Source organism: Brachyhypopomus gauderio, chromosome 9 (assembly GCF_052324685.1).
Source record: "Brachyhypopomus gauderio isolate BG-103 chromosome 9, BGAUD_0.2, whole genome shotgun sequence".
Classification (NCBI taxonomy): Eukaryota; Metazoa; Chordata; class Actinopteri; order Gymnotiformes; family Hypopomidae; genus Brachyhypopomus; species Brachyhypopomus gauderio.
Window position 1 is genome coordinate 9,218,402 of NC_135219.1, and position 16,715 is coordinate 9,235,116.

At 43.3% G+C, this 16,715-nt stretch overlaps 1 protein-coding gene across 1 annotated transcript; it reads left to right on the top strand.

The window, feature by feature from the left end:
• The first annotated feature begins 305 nt into the window (after positions 1-305).
• On the top strand, positions 306-15,237 carry ppp2r5ea (protein phosphatase 2, regulatory subunit B', epsilon isoform a). Its single transcript, XM_077016900.1, has 14 exons — positions 306-860; positions 9,636-9,796; positions 10,642-10,838; positions 10,935-11,036; positions 11,233-11,325; positions 11,524-11,654; positions 11,816-11,875; positions 11,988-12,096; positions 12,436-12,489; positions 12,568-12,618; positions 12,924-13,043; positions 13,200-13,327; positions 13,493-13,594; positions 13,692-15,237. Exons 2-14 carry the CDS (start codon positions 9,640-9,642, stop codon positions 13,792-13,794), a joined length of 1,407 nt encoding a protein of 468 aa, XP_076873015.1. The 5' UTR covers positions 306-860; positions 9,636-9,639; the 3' UTR covers positions 13,795-15,237.
• The last annotated feature ends 1,478 nt before the right edge of the window (positions 15,238-16,715 follow it).

A 16,715-nucleotide genomic window follows, 5' to 3' on the forward strand; every position in this document is an offset into this window, starting at 1 on the left:
AGTATTTTTATTGCTTTAGTTTTCTATAGCCCGATGAATGTTTGGAAACTTGAAACTAGATATTCAGTACCCACTGATAGGACATGTGCATAAGTGACATTCCTGGCCATACGGGCATTTCCATTCCGCTCTGCTTCTTCCCGACTCGCAACCTACCCTGACACCGCGTGACGTCACCGACGTTTGACTTTGTGGGCGTGTCCACAGTCAAAAAAACAGATTGGCAGAAATTTAGCCCAATCGCTTTTATCGAAATGTTCGAAACGACCAATCGTTATCCACCTATCCAATAAACAGTTCTCCCATCACTTTCGGTAGCTGTAGTGTTCTGTTTTGAGACAGGAAAAAAAACTTGGCAGTGTAGCTCGCAAACGTTTCATTTATGAGGACGGACCTATTTTTTTACGCGAAGACCCGTGATCGTTAGATAGACCGGGAGTGAAACCTGACGCCACCGTCCAAACACCGGGGGATGTAGCCGGTCGGTTTAACCTGGGACGGCAGCGAAAGGGATTAGCGACACGCTAACCTGGTCCGGCTAACCCGCTCGCCCGCTATGGTGACCCACTCCGTCGGTTCGCCCGCTCGCTAAACCAGCCAGTTCGCCCTAGCGAGGACGTGCGGGACCCCCTGTGTGCTCTGTTGACGTTCAAATCGTCCGGCCCGGTTCTAAACGGCCGTTGATGTCGGGCTGCTGACTCCGGGTGTTTAACGGCTAGGCGGCTAGCGCGGTAGCTTCTGGGTTTAGCGTGCCAGGCGAGCCTCGGGTTAGCTAGCTGGCTAACGTACGCGGCGGCGACACCCTCGTCCCGCTCGTTTGTGTCTTTGGTGTCCACTGGAGTGGACAGCGGACCGTTGAGGTAAATATTCTGCTTTTGAATCTTTTTTTTCACAACGTGTTAAATATTTGCTGTGTGTGTGTGTGTGAACACGGACACCGCTAGCTCGCTAACCCCCCGCTCGGTTACGAGGACTGGCTGGGTTCGCCAGCGCCACACGGGACGCGACGTCCCGGTAAAAGATGCTGCGATAAAATGAAGGAAATCGCACACAAGCTATCCGACATCTCCTGGTGGCTGTCTGCATTCATTCAACGCGTATTTATTTTCCATAGTCCAAGTTTCGTTTTTTATTTCTTATATGATGATGTTGTCGAGAGATTTAACAGAGGTGGCTACAACTTTGACCAGTGTTTGAGTTAAATGTCCAACTAGGTGGTTGTAACAGTGATATTGTCATAGCTGCGTCGTGAATCACACACACCACATTTAAGCTTTCTACAGTCACCCTGAAGTGTTGGATTTCAGTCTCAGTGCTTCACTTCTATTACTTCTAAATTCACTTGACTCGTAAGGCGTTGTTGAATTGAATTTACTTCAATCAGTCAGTTGTGTTGCTCTGGGTTCCCTGTGGCTGACGTCGTGAGCCGCTGCCCTAAAGCTTTCAGCTAAAACAGGACTTGATGGCACCCTTATCTAACGTGTGAGAGTGAGATGTTCAGTGGAGTGCTATCTGCTACAAAAGATTAAAATAACAAATATCACAAAGCAAAGATCAGTCTCATATCATTACCAACACATTACTATAACACTCATAATGGCTAGTATTGGTTTTCTAAATATTTTGTTCAAAATGCAGTACACGTGTTTTTCCAGTAGTTTGTATGAAATTGCTGATGGCCCTCTGAAACGTCCCTTTCCCTGGAAACCTCTCTCTCTCATTCGTGTGTGTGTGTGTATGTATATATATATATATATATATATATATATATATATATATATATATATATTACCCCCCTTACACACACACACACACACCTCTAAGTCTGGGGGTACTGCTAGAGGGTCTGGTGTAGTATCTTGGGTGTTCCCAGAACTGCACTCTTCTGGATGGAGATCTCGGATGTTGCTCCTGGGATCTGCTGGAGCCACTCTCCCAGTTTGTGGGTTATAGTCTCTAGTGCTCTGATTACCACAGGAACCACTGTTGCCTTACATCTTCCACATCTTTTCTAGCCTGTTATGGCCATCTTATTATGCCAGTGGGGTATCTGGTGTCTGGTAGAGTGTAGCTGCTGATTTTGTTCTGGATTTTGTTCTCAGGATTTCCCTCAGTCTTTTTAGGTGACTGTAGCTGCTTTCCTTGTGGCCTCTTCATGATTCCTATTTGCCTGTGGGATTGCAAGGTACTTGTAGCTGCCCTCAGCATTTGTTTGTTAGCTTCTGGTATTGTTGATCCCATCAGTTAACTACCTTCCCTCTCATTGTAGCCATCTGACCACACTTATCAATTTTGTTATGGGGCCAGGGCATCATCTTGGTAAATCCTACACTTGATTGTGACTTTTGCTGTTGGTCTGAAGTTGTCTTCCAAAGTCCCACCGAGTGTTTGATGAATCCTGTTGATGTTACATCCATCAGCTGCTGGTTCGTTTGTGCTGCCAGTCATTTACAGAGTGCAGGTAGCTTCTTCTCCCAGGAGGCATGGACCATGTCGGGCCTGGAGCTGTCCAGCTCTTCATAGTTAGACATCTGCTAGCATGATGGTTACTAGACCTGGTTCAGGCAGGTTACTGTGGTTTGCTCTCAGGTTCAAAAACCACTGTGCATTGTTGTTGTGTAATGCCTCTTTGTCCCATATGTTTTTCCAGTATTGTTCAGTCTCCATCTTTTGTAGGCTTGTTCTCATGCTGTTACCTTGCCGCTGAGAGTTCGCTTTGGATGGCTCATGGGAGAACATCCTGTTTATTCTTCTGGCTTTTTGTGTACTTCAAGTGGTCTCTAAGGACTCGGATATGGGCAGCTCGTTGTACTTCTCAGGTGCTTTCATAACACCTTTCTGCAGTTCTCATAGCTGGCGAACTTCTCTCTGCAATGTCCTTATCTTGGCCTTCAACCTCCTTCAACCATAGAGGATACTGCCCCATGATTTTCATCTCATAGCCAAGCATTTCTAATCCAACTGTTGTAGTGTATATCAGCTGGTTGGTCTCCGTGATGGTGACAGTAGTGGTTATCCATAATGCTGTGTTCACATGTTCTAGCAGCCTCTGAGGTACTACACTTTGTCTTGTAGCGGTACTCCGCTACAACCGGTGTCCAGCTTAGCTATGGTGTTCAATCCCAGGTCACGAGCTCTGGTGTTAAATTGTGGTCTTCGTTCCCAGGTTTGATGTGTAGAGATGATCGACATCTCCCCTCTCACCTGACATCCTGGCTCCCACGTCTCACAGCATTCATCTGGTGCCTTGTTGATCTCTTGTTGTGACAGCAGTTACCACTTGTGGATGTTGGAACACTGAGCTACTAGTCGCTTTGTGTTTCTGTGCGTTTGTTTGTAGTAATTTGGATCAGTTTAATGTTTTGGCTTTGGATCTGTGCAATATGTGGCAGTAAGCAGTACAGTGACGTATCTAATGCTTTTCTATAACCAATATCAGCAGCATCCATGACCATCCTAATACTGGCACTTAACGGTCACTAATGTGTTTTTTGGTCATACAACACCAGTCTGTAGAATCTGATGAAATTATATATCATAAAGAAAATGTTCAGCCATGTATAGCTTAAGAATAGTTGTTTTGGGAGGACAAGGTAGATGCCTGGCCCCTCACATCCGTATGTAAGGAGGGATTGTAGACCTACATGCTTGGACATTTAACATTTGCCATCTGGAATCGGCATCAAAGCTGAAAAGATATCTGTGCACCTCTTTTTACCAGTTTGCAGTTTCATAAGCAGGAATGCAGAGTAGAGAATAATTTGTTACAGATTAGTCTTTATTTCTCATTCTTGTTTTACTTGCATTTGGCTTTGTGTTCATTATAAACAATGCATCAGCAAATCTGTATTCTCTTTGTAAGCCTTGTCTTACAGGCTCTCGGGAATGCAGCCTCCACACCTGTTTTTGTTTTACGCTTGGTCATGTGTTACATGGACTGTTGAGACTATTCAGGCATATTCATCGACCCCCTGGTTTTTGGCATGACTTGCGTTGATTGTGTCAGACCTGCCTTTGTAGGAAATGCATTTGTGGTTATAATAGGCAGCGCTAGACTACACCTAGACCTAATGAGGTCATATTCGGGGTGAATTATTGTGATACATGGGTTGTTTTTCATGTAAAGGTACAATTTGGTGCTCCATTCAAAGTGTAGTTAGACTGTTTAAATGTGTAACTTGGAATTGGTTAGGGAAATTAAAATAGTTACAGAACTGTGTGAAGTGGACCTTGCTTCTTTCACTGTTAACACTTGGTGTTTTTAAACCTTTTTGTTGCTGATTGGCTGCTGCCAGTGGTTGCAACCACAAAATGTTTTCTGTCTAGAAAATGTCAAAACGATTCAGTCCAAATCATACAATGTGTTCATATCGTGTAATAAAGTGTTATTTACGTTTTTCTTATATGCTGGCTAAGCAAGTCCATCTGTTGTGCTGCATAACAACAAGCCAGGATGTCGGTGTTCTTGTTTAAACATTTTGTTAAAAAGTGGAGAGGGTCGTTCATGGGTGAGCTCTCGGGCAGAAAAAAACACACTCCTCAATCTCTTTTTTGCTTATCTGGGTTTTTGTTGGATGTATATTCTTGCACTTATTAAATAACTCCTTATTAGCAGATAAACAGAATGTGTATGCAAACACATGGCCGTATGACATATTTAATATGTGATTCCTGCTTTGTCATACAGGATGTGTTGCCTAGGCTTTGTTACATCCTTTTATCTCTTTCTGCTTCAGGCTCCAGACTAATTTATTGCTCTAGGGCAGTTTTTCTGGCACAGCTCAAACAGTCCTTGACTTGACTAAATGCTTAAGTGTTGATCTGTTGAACTGGATTGATACATGAAATACAGTTTAGCAAAATATTTAGAATGAGAAGTAATTAAAGCAGGTTTCGTTTGTTTGCCAGGTTTTGTATACTTTATAAGTTACAAATGAATGAATAAATGCTGCAACAAGTGATAACCAGACAGTGGAAGAAAATAGGATTGTGTAAAATGTGGAAGTAATGGGGACGCTGCTGTCTCTTAGTCCGATCTCTCCTTATATGTCCACATTAGCTAAACCTGAGGACTGTTTTAGAGTTATCATGTTTTAACAAATGGACCCTTGACCTCAAACTACTGTGGCTCTGTACACTAGATGTAGTTTCCCAGGCATGGATTAAGCCTGGTGTTGGACTAAATTCCTTATGATAAATCACCAGGGATTTGTTTTCTTCGTAGTCTGGTTTTAGATTTTCTCTGGACCTAGGATACAGGCCCTAGATCATATTTGTGGCATATTATAATATGTAAAGAAATATATTTCTTGTGCTTTTACTTAATATATGTTAAAATAATACAATAATGTTCTAATATACGGTAATACAGTGTTAAATATTTAATGTATTCTTTGTAAGTATCAAATGGCCTTGTATGTAATTGCTGGTTATCCAGTATTGATGAAATGAAGATTCTTAGATCACGTTTGAGTTCCCTAGGTGGGGCTGTGATTGCTTCCCAAGTCCACTAGGTTTATGGCTGAATTTACGACCTTTAGTTAGCATTAGTTTTGTCAGCCTGTGACTTCCTGTCAGGTATTCTCATTTCACATAGCAATTTATTGGCAATGACGATGGCTTATCAGATCTTATAAAGGAGTAAATGAGGAACAGCCATTTGGAGAGTGTAGGAGCAGTTTTTGTCTTACAAAATACAACTTTATATGTACTTAGCTAATGAAATTAGCTGTTTTTGATGGTTAATGGAAACAATAGAAATGGAAGGTTAACAGAAACGTTTCCACACCTATACTCTGTTTTTAGTGTCAAGGTTAACCATTAAATACTCCTAGTAATGCATCTTTCTCAATCTGAAGTCTGGTGCACTGCACTATGACCGCAGGTGCTTTGTCATTTCGGCTTAGTGTTCTGGTACCTTCTCCCACTGCTAACCGTATCAGCGTGCTCTCCCCACTAACAACGTTAAGGAGACCACGGGGAGCCCCAGGAACAATGCCTTAGCGCCTAGACACATTCTTCTGTAGAGTGAACCTGCAGCTCTTCTTGACCGCTTGAGTCATTCCTTAATGGAGAACTAACTAGGGTTGTTGGGGGACCCACATTAGTCATGCTCTGGGAAGGTCATGACCCCATCTTCACTGCTCCACACAGGGACACACACCACATGGGAGACCCTTGGCTGAGTGATCAAGGTTGTGTTGCTATTAGGGCTGGGTATTGATTCAAATTCCAAGAATCGATCCGATTCTGAAGATTAAGAATCGATTTTTTTCGATTCAATCCGATTTAATCGATTCGATCCAATTCGGGGTTTAGTGTTATTAAAAATGTATTTGAGCTGTTTCCTGACTGTGTACAGAAGCAACATGTTAAAACTAGTATTATATCGTTATTAATCAGCAAAAAGGTACTGGTAGTTCGTAGTTACTGATGGCTGGAAGACTGGTGAAAAGGGTCATCATAAATCTACCTTCAAGAAAGGTAATCCAGGACAATAAACAGAGGACATCTTTGAGGTGTCTATATCTGCAACAGTGGGCTCCTACTGGGACACTAACCAGTGCATTATTATTATGATTGAAATAATTCACCCATAAGCTGTTGCTACCAAATGCATTTTTATTTTAAAAGTGCTCACACTGAAGGTATAAAATGTAAACGTGTATTTTTCTTTAAAGTGAGAATATAAGAACAGAACTCTCACGTTATGGTCCCCGACCCCTCCGTTTTGGGCATGTTAACGTCGTCTGCGTCTAATCGTCTACGTCGGTGTATCTCCGTGGGTGCAGGTGCGTCTTGTGATAGTCCTCACCTGTGGCTCGTCTCGTAATCACGTGGGGTTGATGTGGTTTGTCTATTTAATTTGCGCTCGCGCAGCGTCCTGTGCTCGTCGTTGTTTGAGTCACACGTTCTATGTAAACGTGTTTTATGTGCGCTGTCTGCGCTTTGGTAAATGTATTAAACGTAACGATTTGGAAAGTGGAAAGGATTCTGTCTCGTCCATCGCCTTGCGCCCAACGTTACAAGAACATTTTAAACTTTTTTTAAACTGTAAAAACACTGGGTAAACCATTGACCAGACTAACTAAATAGTCACTGACACTGGATAAACTGTCCTTCTGTTTTTAGATTTCCGATTTGACTATCGTCGTTACCGGCACTGTCCGACGCCAAGTCGTTTTACAGTTAGTTAGACCGAGCACGCCTGCGTGAATTCAGTGACGAGGCGGGTGGTAAAAGTTCACTAAAAATCGATCTTTGGACGTACGAATCGATAATCAGATCATCATATGCGAATCGATTTTGAATCGGAAAATCGATTTTTTCAACACAGGCCTAGTTGCTATGTTGACAAACATGATGGCTGGTTAATGCACGGAAGAACACAGTGTCCCCCCCAAATAAAGTTGAAAAACAAAATGCAGAACAAACTAAGCAAACTAAATATCTCTGAAATACACAAAATAAACAGGCTTCAAGATTGCCAGGCTAAATCAAAACGAATGATCCTGAACAATACTTTACACAGCCAAGTGACCGTACCATATACCACAATCAAATGTTCAATCAATCGTTCAAATCTATTTTTTTGTTATTTAAATATAGACTATCAAAGGTGGCCCAAGTCAAATTACAGCTGTAGATGCTGTTTGATCAATTGATCAAAAACTGTAATAAATCATTATTTTTATTGTAGGCTTGTGTGTGTTTTAAATTCAGTTTCTACTTATACAATGGTAATATGAAACCACTATATATTTAGACTAGATTTTCATACCATGTAAAGTTAGAACTATAACACTGCTAGTGGAAACTTATCATTTGAATCATTGTTCCTCAAGATCAGGTTGTGGATGCAGAACACAGAATAAAGTGCTATCAAAAATACAGGCTAGAAAATCATTACAATGTTTGACAGAAAAAGACATTGCTGTAAAGTAAAAAGTAAAAAAAAAAAAAAAAAGTAAACAAAAAACAGCAGGTTTGCTGTGTCAGCAGTGACACCACTGGCACTGGTGAGAACTCAGTAAGTCATTTGTGTTAAGTGATGGGCTGCTGTCTTCATCTGTTAATATCTTAGAGATCCTATAATATCACAGCATGCCATTTTCCATTTAGCCCCTTTTCTTGAAGTTGGCTGGGCCTTTTGCTTTTCTATTTGCTTGATTCATTGAGCATGAGCATTGCTGTTCTACCAAAATGTCAGACACACATTTGTAGCCTCAACACAGACGTTTTACTTAGAACCTGGTTTGTACATTTATAACATGTGCCTTGTGTTTTAAATGACTGCTGAGAGACTTCTGTTTACTAACACCCAGTGAAAGTGCTCAAGAAAAGAAAAATATGCATGACTGTTCACTTTCATTAGTAAAGATGTCGTTAACCGTTTCTGAGGACAGTGGCACGTGTTCAGCTGGAGATTGAATTATAATGGTATTATAAGCATGCTGTCAGCACACTGTTCTAGCCAGTGCTGGTCTTCTCCAGTGTAAGCACACTGTTCTAGCCAGTGCTGGTCTTCTCCAGTGTAAGCACACTGTTCTAGCCAGTGCTGGTCTTCTCCAGTGTAAGCACACTGTTCTAGCCAGTGCTGGTCTTCTCCAGTGTCTGCACACTGTTCTAGCCAGTGCTGGTCTTCTCCAGTGTCTGCACACTGTTCTAGCCAGTGCTGGTCTTCTCCAGTGTCTGCACACTGTTCTAGCCAGTGCTGGTCTTCTCCAGTGTCTGCACACTGTTCTAGCCAGTGCTGGTCTTCTGCAGTGGCTGAAGCATGTCACAACACAGAGTTCCTTCCCCATTGTGGTTGTGCCTGCAGCTGTGAGAAATGATCTAAGGTCCAATAATGTCCTGCTATGCCAGAACCTCTGTAACCCCCTCCAGTGGTCTTGAGGCATATACAATGAGCTCTTATGTGTCTGAATGAAAACCAGCAGACGCCTCATCTGGCTTGCCTTGCTGCCCTTAAGTAGGTGTTGTTTATCAGAGCAGTGTAGCTCCAGTCACTGTCTTTGCTCGTGGTCATCATGTGAGGTGTCGAGGCGTTTTTCACACAGTTTCAGGCTATGATGAGGCTGCTAGCACAAAATTTTTCTGTTAGTACCAAAGGGCTGTTTTTCTCTTAGCTGGTGAAAATGGATGTAATCTTATTTGCCATTTAGTTCCTGGCAGAAGAATCTGTGATCTGTGGTTGTATTAACCTTAACTTCTCCTGTAGACCAACCAGATTTTATTAAAATATTATGAAACTGTATTGAACGTTGTGTCTTTGATTTTCTTCAGTGATGTGGGACGTGAGTTTAAACATGCGATTCATGGAATATGCGCTCCTTTCATTCCTGTTTGATAGGTTCTCCTTCACCAGAGGTATCTGCTTGTATCTGTTTTCGCAACTCTTTCAGACACCGTAGAAGCTCTGCCAATGTTTTGACCTCCATTGCGCAGGTCTTCTTCTTTCTGACCTCTCCCTTACTGTTTGAGGTGGAGGCCATTAGTGGCGTGCTAGAACAGTAGGCTCTTTGATCCAGTGGCAGCTTCGTCATCTTTCATCAGTGTCTTTGATCGCTTGACATGCACATGGTAATAACGGCACCCTCTTTCATCCTCCCCATTTCTTGCGTTGTCTGTTTCAGGACCATGTCTTCTGCGGCCACCTCACCCCCGGCTGTAGACAAGATGGACGGCTTCTCCAGAAAGTCGGTCCGAAAAGCCAAGCAGAAACGAGCTCAGAGCTCGTCTCAGTTCCGATCTCAGGACAAACCCATCGAGCTGGTGCAGCTCCCTCTGCTGAAAGGTGGATCGCATTCAGACACCATGTCTGCTAGCATCAGCCATGCATGCAATCGTCATCAGTGCTGTTGAAAGGTTTTTCACACAGTAAAGACTGTCAACATTGCTGCTTCCAAAGCTGCTTTTAAATCTTAGTAAAGCAGAAGTAAAAAATAAAAATTATTTTGATAATTTTGCGCAGCTGAAGTGTCAGTAAAATTGTTCGGTCTTTATTGAGACCGATATGCGAAATTGCCAAAGGCATCTCAACTCACAATATTTGTCAAAGTGTCATTGCTTTTTTTCTACAGTATAAAACAAAACATGCTTCTCTATCTTGATGGACAAATAATCTTAAGGATTTTGACCCCTTAAACTGAAAGTCAAACATGCATGTGACCAAGGCGTGGCGTACGTCAGCATGGTGTGACCAAGGCGTGGCGTACGTCAGCATGGTATGACCAAGGCGTGGCGTACGTCAGCATGGTGTGACCAAGGCGTGGCGTACGTCAGTGTGGTGTGACCAAGGCGTGGCGTACGTCAGCGTGGTGTGACCAAGGCGTGGCGTACGTCAGCGTGGTATGACCCAAGGCGTGGCGTACGTCAGCGTGGTGTGACCCAAGGCGTGGCGTACGTCAGCGTGGTGTGACCCAAGGCGTGGCGTACGTCAGCGTGGTGTGACCCAAGGCGTGGCGTACCTCAGCGTGGTGTGACCCAAGGCGTGGCGTACGTCAGCGTGGTGTGACCCAAGGCGTGGCGTACCTCAGCATGGTGTGACCCAAGGCATGGCGTACGTCAGCATGGTGTGCTATTGTGTGTGGGTGTCTTTGGGTTGGCCTTCTTCCTCTGACGCTCGTTCTGTGCTCACAGACGTCTCCGCACACGAGCAGCCGGAGCTGTTCCTGAAGAAGCTGCAACAGTGCTGCACGCTGTTCGACTTCATGGACACGTTGTCCGACCTCAAGATGAAGGAGTACAAGCGCTCCTCCCTCAACGAGCTGGTGGACTACGTCACAGTCAGCCGTGGCTACCTGACTGAACAGACCTATCCAGAGGTCGTCAAAATGGTGGGCGCTGTCAGTTATTCCTAATTAATTCTGGAGTTGCTTCAGGCTCAGCCCGCTGGTGCAGCCATCATCTTGGTGTTCTTGTGTCTCTCTCAGGTCTCCTGTAACATATTCCGGACTCTTCCGCCCAGTGACAGCAATGAGTTTGACCCTGAAGAGGACGAGCCCACGCTGGAGGCCTCGTGGCCGCACTTACAGGTGCAGAGACGACGTCAATGTTGGCCAACACCCTAACACCTCCTACACACTTCACCGAAACCAGCCGTCACGTGGTTTCCCAGTTCAGCAGCGCTTCTGTCATTTTATGATGTGATTTTTTTTCTAATTAGGGTCAAACTACCACAGAGTCCCGTGCGGCAGAGATGTTAACTGATCTGTCCTGTTTTTCCCTCAGCTTGTCTATGAGTTCTTTATTCGTTTCCTGGAGAGTCAGGAATTTCAGCCCAGCATTGCCAAAAAATACATTGACCAGAAATTTGTACTACAGGTATGCGTGCGCTATTAGTTTGTTTTTGTGAAATGTGATGTGTATCAGTTGAATAAATGGCATTACTATTACAACCAGGACTGTAGTGGATAAAGTATTCATATGTATGAGATACTGAAGTGTATTTATTGACACTGTGGGCTTGGTTATGTAGGCCACACAGAGGCACACGCTGATTCCTGTCATATTTGTTCTCAGCTGCTAGAGCTGTTTGACAGCGAGGACCCTCGTGAGAGAGATTGCCTCAAGACCGTCCTGCACAGAATTTACGGCAAATTCTTGGGCCTCAGGGCCTTTATCCGCAAACAGATCAACAACATTTTTCTCGGGTGAGGAAGGAGAGAGTGACCTTCTTTTTGGCAAAGGAGTTGGCAGGTCTCAAAGGCAGATTAGATGATGTTTAGTATTGCATTTCTAACATTGTTTTGTACCCTTGTTTCAAAACTTGTCCTGTCTGGTCCTGTCCCGCGCTGTCCCGTCACGCGGGAAGGTTTGTGTATGAAACGGAGCACTTCAACGGAGTGGCTGAACTACTAGAGATTTTGGGAAGGTGTGTCTGACCAGCCTGTGTGTTCAATACGCGTAGCGTAAAACGTTGAGATGTTTCATGGTTGCTACTCCATTTTCACACTTATTTGCTCTGCTTTCCCTCGTTCGTCCAGCATCATCAATGGTTTTGCACTTCCACTGAAGGCTGAACACAAGCAGTTCCTGGTGAAAGTGTTGCTGCCTCTGCACTCAGCCAGGAGTCTGTCACTCTTCCACGCTCAGGTACCGCCGTCCTGCCTCCTGCGCCTGTCAGCTTGGGGCGTGTTGGCGTGCGCATGCTTGTACTTGTTAGCGAGTTAGACTCTTGAATTAGGTCAGACTCCTCAAGCTTTATTTCCAACTGTGCTATGTAACGCGAGTGACATTTGAAGGTCATCGTAGAAAGTGGATGGAGAGAATTGTTCAGCTGCACAAAATACAGTTTTGCAGAGTATTGTAAGTCTGTCTGTAGTAAGCTTGAACAGATTCGATCAGGCGGCATGAAATGTGAGACGCAGCAGTTCAGTAGTTCATCTGCATGTATCGCACCAGCGCACAAACCTGTCCACATCTCTCTTACAGTTGGCCTACTGTATTGTCCAGTTCCTAGAGAAAGACCCAGCGCTCACAGAACCTGTAAGTGACACCTGTCTCCACTCCAGACTTTTCTGTTTTCTGCTTTTTCTAATTTGTGCGATTTTTGTTCATTCTCAGGTGATAAGAGGCTTGTTGAAGTTCTGGCCAAAAACCTGCAGTCAGAAAGAGGTGTGTGTGTGTGTTTGTTGTTATTTTTATTTGTTGTTCTGGAGGACTCGTTACATAGGCCTAAAGCTGTATCAAAAATAAGTTATTTAATATGTCCATATGTATTGTTTGAAACGATTTTGATGCGAATTGCAAATTTGATGCTATGAATATTGTTTTGTCCTTTGCTTATTAACCTGAGAATATTATTGATGTGTATTTGTGTTTCAGTTAACTTTAATGAGCTCAGGGCACTGTTTGGAAGCTCTCATACTGGCTGAGGTTTACAACGAATGCTGATGTAGGTTTTCCTCACCGTTCTGTAGGTTATGTTCCTTGGGGAGCTGGAGGAGATCCTGGATGTGATTGAACCCACACAGTTCGTCAAGATCCAGGAGCCACTCTTCAAGCAAATCTCCAGATGCATATCTAGCCCCCACTTTCAGGTCTGCAATACATACTCGCAGACAGACGCTCCAGAGCACACAGTCCACCCAAACCTTTTCACAATGAACACAGCACTGTACGTCCTCTGTTCAAAAGCAGGTTAGTAACATCGGTGTTAAGCTTGGGTGTCCTGTTGTCGTTTCTCTCCATTGCAGGTGGCTGAACGAGCTCTGTACTACTGGAACAACGAGTACATTATGAGTCTAATAGAGGAGAACTCCAGCGTCATCCTGCCCATCATGTTTGCCAGTCTCTACAGGATCTCCAAAGAACACTGGAACCCGTGAGTACGGTGCACACACGCCGGAGGTCTCTACTGGCCAGAGTGTAGTTCCTGCCTAAAAGTCATTTGAGTGCGTAGGAATGCTTGTGGATTGCTTACTTATTCACCAAGAACTTTCACTTTTTTGTTCTTGTTGAACTCATCTGATTCTCTCGTCTCATTCAGATCGATATCTGCGTTAATCTACAACGTGCTTAAAGCATTCATGGAGATGAACAGTGCGCTGTTCGACGAACTCGCCGCGACGTACAAATCAGACCGTCAGAGGTAAGCCACCGAGCAGCTCGGGATGTCTGCGGGAGCGAATCGGGATTAAAGGCCTTTATTGAGGTGGCTTCTCTCTCTCGTCTCGGCTTTGTCTCAGGGAGAAGAAGAAGGAGAAGGAGCGCGAGGACCTGTGGCAGAAGCTGGAGGAGCTGGAGCTGAGGAGGGGCATCCAGAACAGCGACGGCATCATTCCCACCTAAATGTGGCTGACGTGACTCCGCCTCTGCGCCTGGCTCCGCCCAGTTACCGCCTTCTGCCACAGGGACCCCACCCCTCCATGCTTCTTGTGCTACACACTTTACTGTACACTCCTGCATTTTGTTTATCTCTTTTTTTTTCTCCCCCACCAGCACTGTAAAAATTCCTTCCTCTTGTTTCCTTTACAATGATACTACTCTGAAAGAATAGACAATAAAAAAGAGAAAAAAAAATCAAAGAAAAAGAAAAGCAGGTGTGTACCTTAGGGAAGAAAAGACTTTGTATTCTCATCATTTAAAAAGATAATCAACTCATGAAAGGATATATTTTGACAACCCTATGGCTGAGAACAGGAGTCTCGTTTCCTCTCGTTTCTAAAGAGTGGTCCTACAGATCCCTGCAGCGGGAATCTGCGTCCGTTAAATCATACAGTGTTGTGAGGCCCCTCTTCCACCCCAAGCCCTTTTTACCCCTTTTCTGCCCCTCAAAGAAAGACTTGATTGCACATAACACTTGTATTCCCTTCCAAGAAATGTGCGGCTACTGTACAAGAATCCCCAAACCTCACACAGACAAGAACAATGAAAATGACCTTTGACCTTCAAAGAATTCAACCATAGCAGCTTCTTTGTATTGCCTACATAATTTTTTTACACGCTGCCACAAATATGATCATCCCAGGGTGTTTTGTTTGTAAGGACAGGTGCCAGTCTGGCACTGGTACCATTGACCAGGAATTGTTTCATAAAGCTATAGGCAGCAGTAGGCTACACCAGTTGCCAAGACATTATATCCTTGAAGTATTTTTTTTATGTTCGAAATGGCTAGTAACCTGCTCTCTGTAAGAGCTCAGCTTCAGAGACCTCATGGGAATGTCAGACTGGCAACTCATCGTTTACCAAGAATGACACTGCAGTTTTTAAGTATGGCCTCAGACACGAGTTTTTCACTCCCTATCAAGAAGTCTGTTCTTTTCTTGTATCCCAGTGTTTAGAACTTATTCAATGTTTTTTTTTTTAAGTAATTTTGTTTTAACCTCATATTCTGGACTTTTAGCCATGGATCACTGATGTCTACTGCTACTCGGTCAGCTTTGTGGTTCAGGATGGTTGGATGCCCTTTTAAAAAAGTCAGTAGAGCCAGAACTTTTAAAGGGGGTTAATGGAGTGTTTGTAGCAAACCTGCATATATGGGGTATTTTAAAGGCCCTTTTGGGAATATGCTGATCCATTAAGTCTTATTCCTCATCAGAAAAGCCAGCCACTACGGTGGGTTAGGACTAAAGCACTTCGAGGTGGATAATTTGTTGCGTTCACAGGACTCAATAATCTCTTTTTATTTTGTTTTATTTCAACTCCATATCATGGGTGTGGATTATACATGTAATTTTTTTTTTTTTGGAAGTCTCTCTGGCTGTCTTGTTTCTCCCTGTCTCTGTGGGCCAGCCCCCTCCCCCCTCCCTTTACATACATATTGTGTGTTTTATGATGGCCCAACTAAGTTCAATGTTAAAAATTCGAAAGAAAAGGTTTGATGAATAGAATAAATCTAATTATTTTAAAAAGGACAGAGATATTAAATAAACCTCTTTTGTGATAAAAAATTGTGCATTGCCTCATTTGTGTTCTTGTCTTCTAAGTACAAGCTGGTGTATAGGGGCTAGTTTATGGCTTTCTGCTATTTTTTCCACCTGAATATTTAAATGAAGTTACATCAGTGTTTTGTTTTCATTAAGGACTGGAATCCCATTAAGGACTGTTAATTTACACATTTAATAATTATTGTGATTTTGCTTTCCAGAGGTGTTCAGCTTGAATGGATTTTTAGGTATGACCTGCATCATCTGTAATTTCTCCAATTACTGAACCAGTTTGGATTATAATTGGGATTTAAAAAATCTAGGACTTGAAGCACCCATATATGTTTATGGGCTTTGAAGTGGTACAAAAAGAAGCACCTGCAAGGTGAGGTGTGTGTGGGGTGGGACAGTTTATGGACTTCTGAAGGGACGTGACTGGGTGAATTGGGAGTCCTATTTTCTCTATAACTCAAAATGCATCCTTGCGCTGCTGTCCTTATGTAGCACTTAGTGATGTATTTACCAGACTTGCTTGTCATACATTCTGTACCAGCAGAGGGCAGTGAGTTCACATCAGTGATATGATTAATGCTTTCGAGTGTAAATTGCAGTAGGCTACTAAAAATGGCAAGTTGAACAGAATTCTTGTACAGCGAAACTGGAAGATACAGTTATGTCCTACATTGCAACTTTTGCAAGGTTTTTCCAGTAATGCTGAAACCAACTTTGTGTGTGTGTGTGTGTGTGTGTGTGTGTGTGTGTGAGTGAGTGTGTGTCGGTCAAGCGTTTGGGTCCAGGAACAGAACTTAATAAAAATTAAAATGACAAATGGCTCTTGCAAATGTCCCATCTTCTCCCTTAAAATAGTCCGGAGAGATTCTGCAGGGGAAAGTACGAGACGTGCCTAAAGTGATGAGCACTCACAACGTTAACCAAGTGAAGAACAGGCGGTAAAATCAGACCGAAAGGACTGACGTTGCTGCATCAGCTCCTGTGCTGTTTCTACCTTCCAGCATTTGACCAAAACATCCTCAAAACTACTTGAAATACGTTGATGCTGATCAACTACCACGTAAAACTGTACAAAAGGTAGGATGTTAGATAAAGTGGTAGAGCCATTATATACAGAATATATCAACATAGGCTACGTGAAGAATAAAGTGTACGGGATCGCCACCAGCTCAATTCTCTAGCTACTAGCTCCTTCCTACTGAGTTCGCGGTTTTAGTTTAAGAATCACTTTTATGTTTTAATAGTCACTTTAAACGTTTATTTTCCATGATGTTCCCATGATACTGCACACGTTTTAATGTGGAAAAATTATGCTATAGGCTTTCAGCAGTT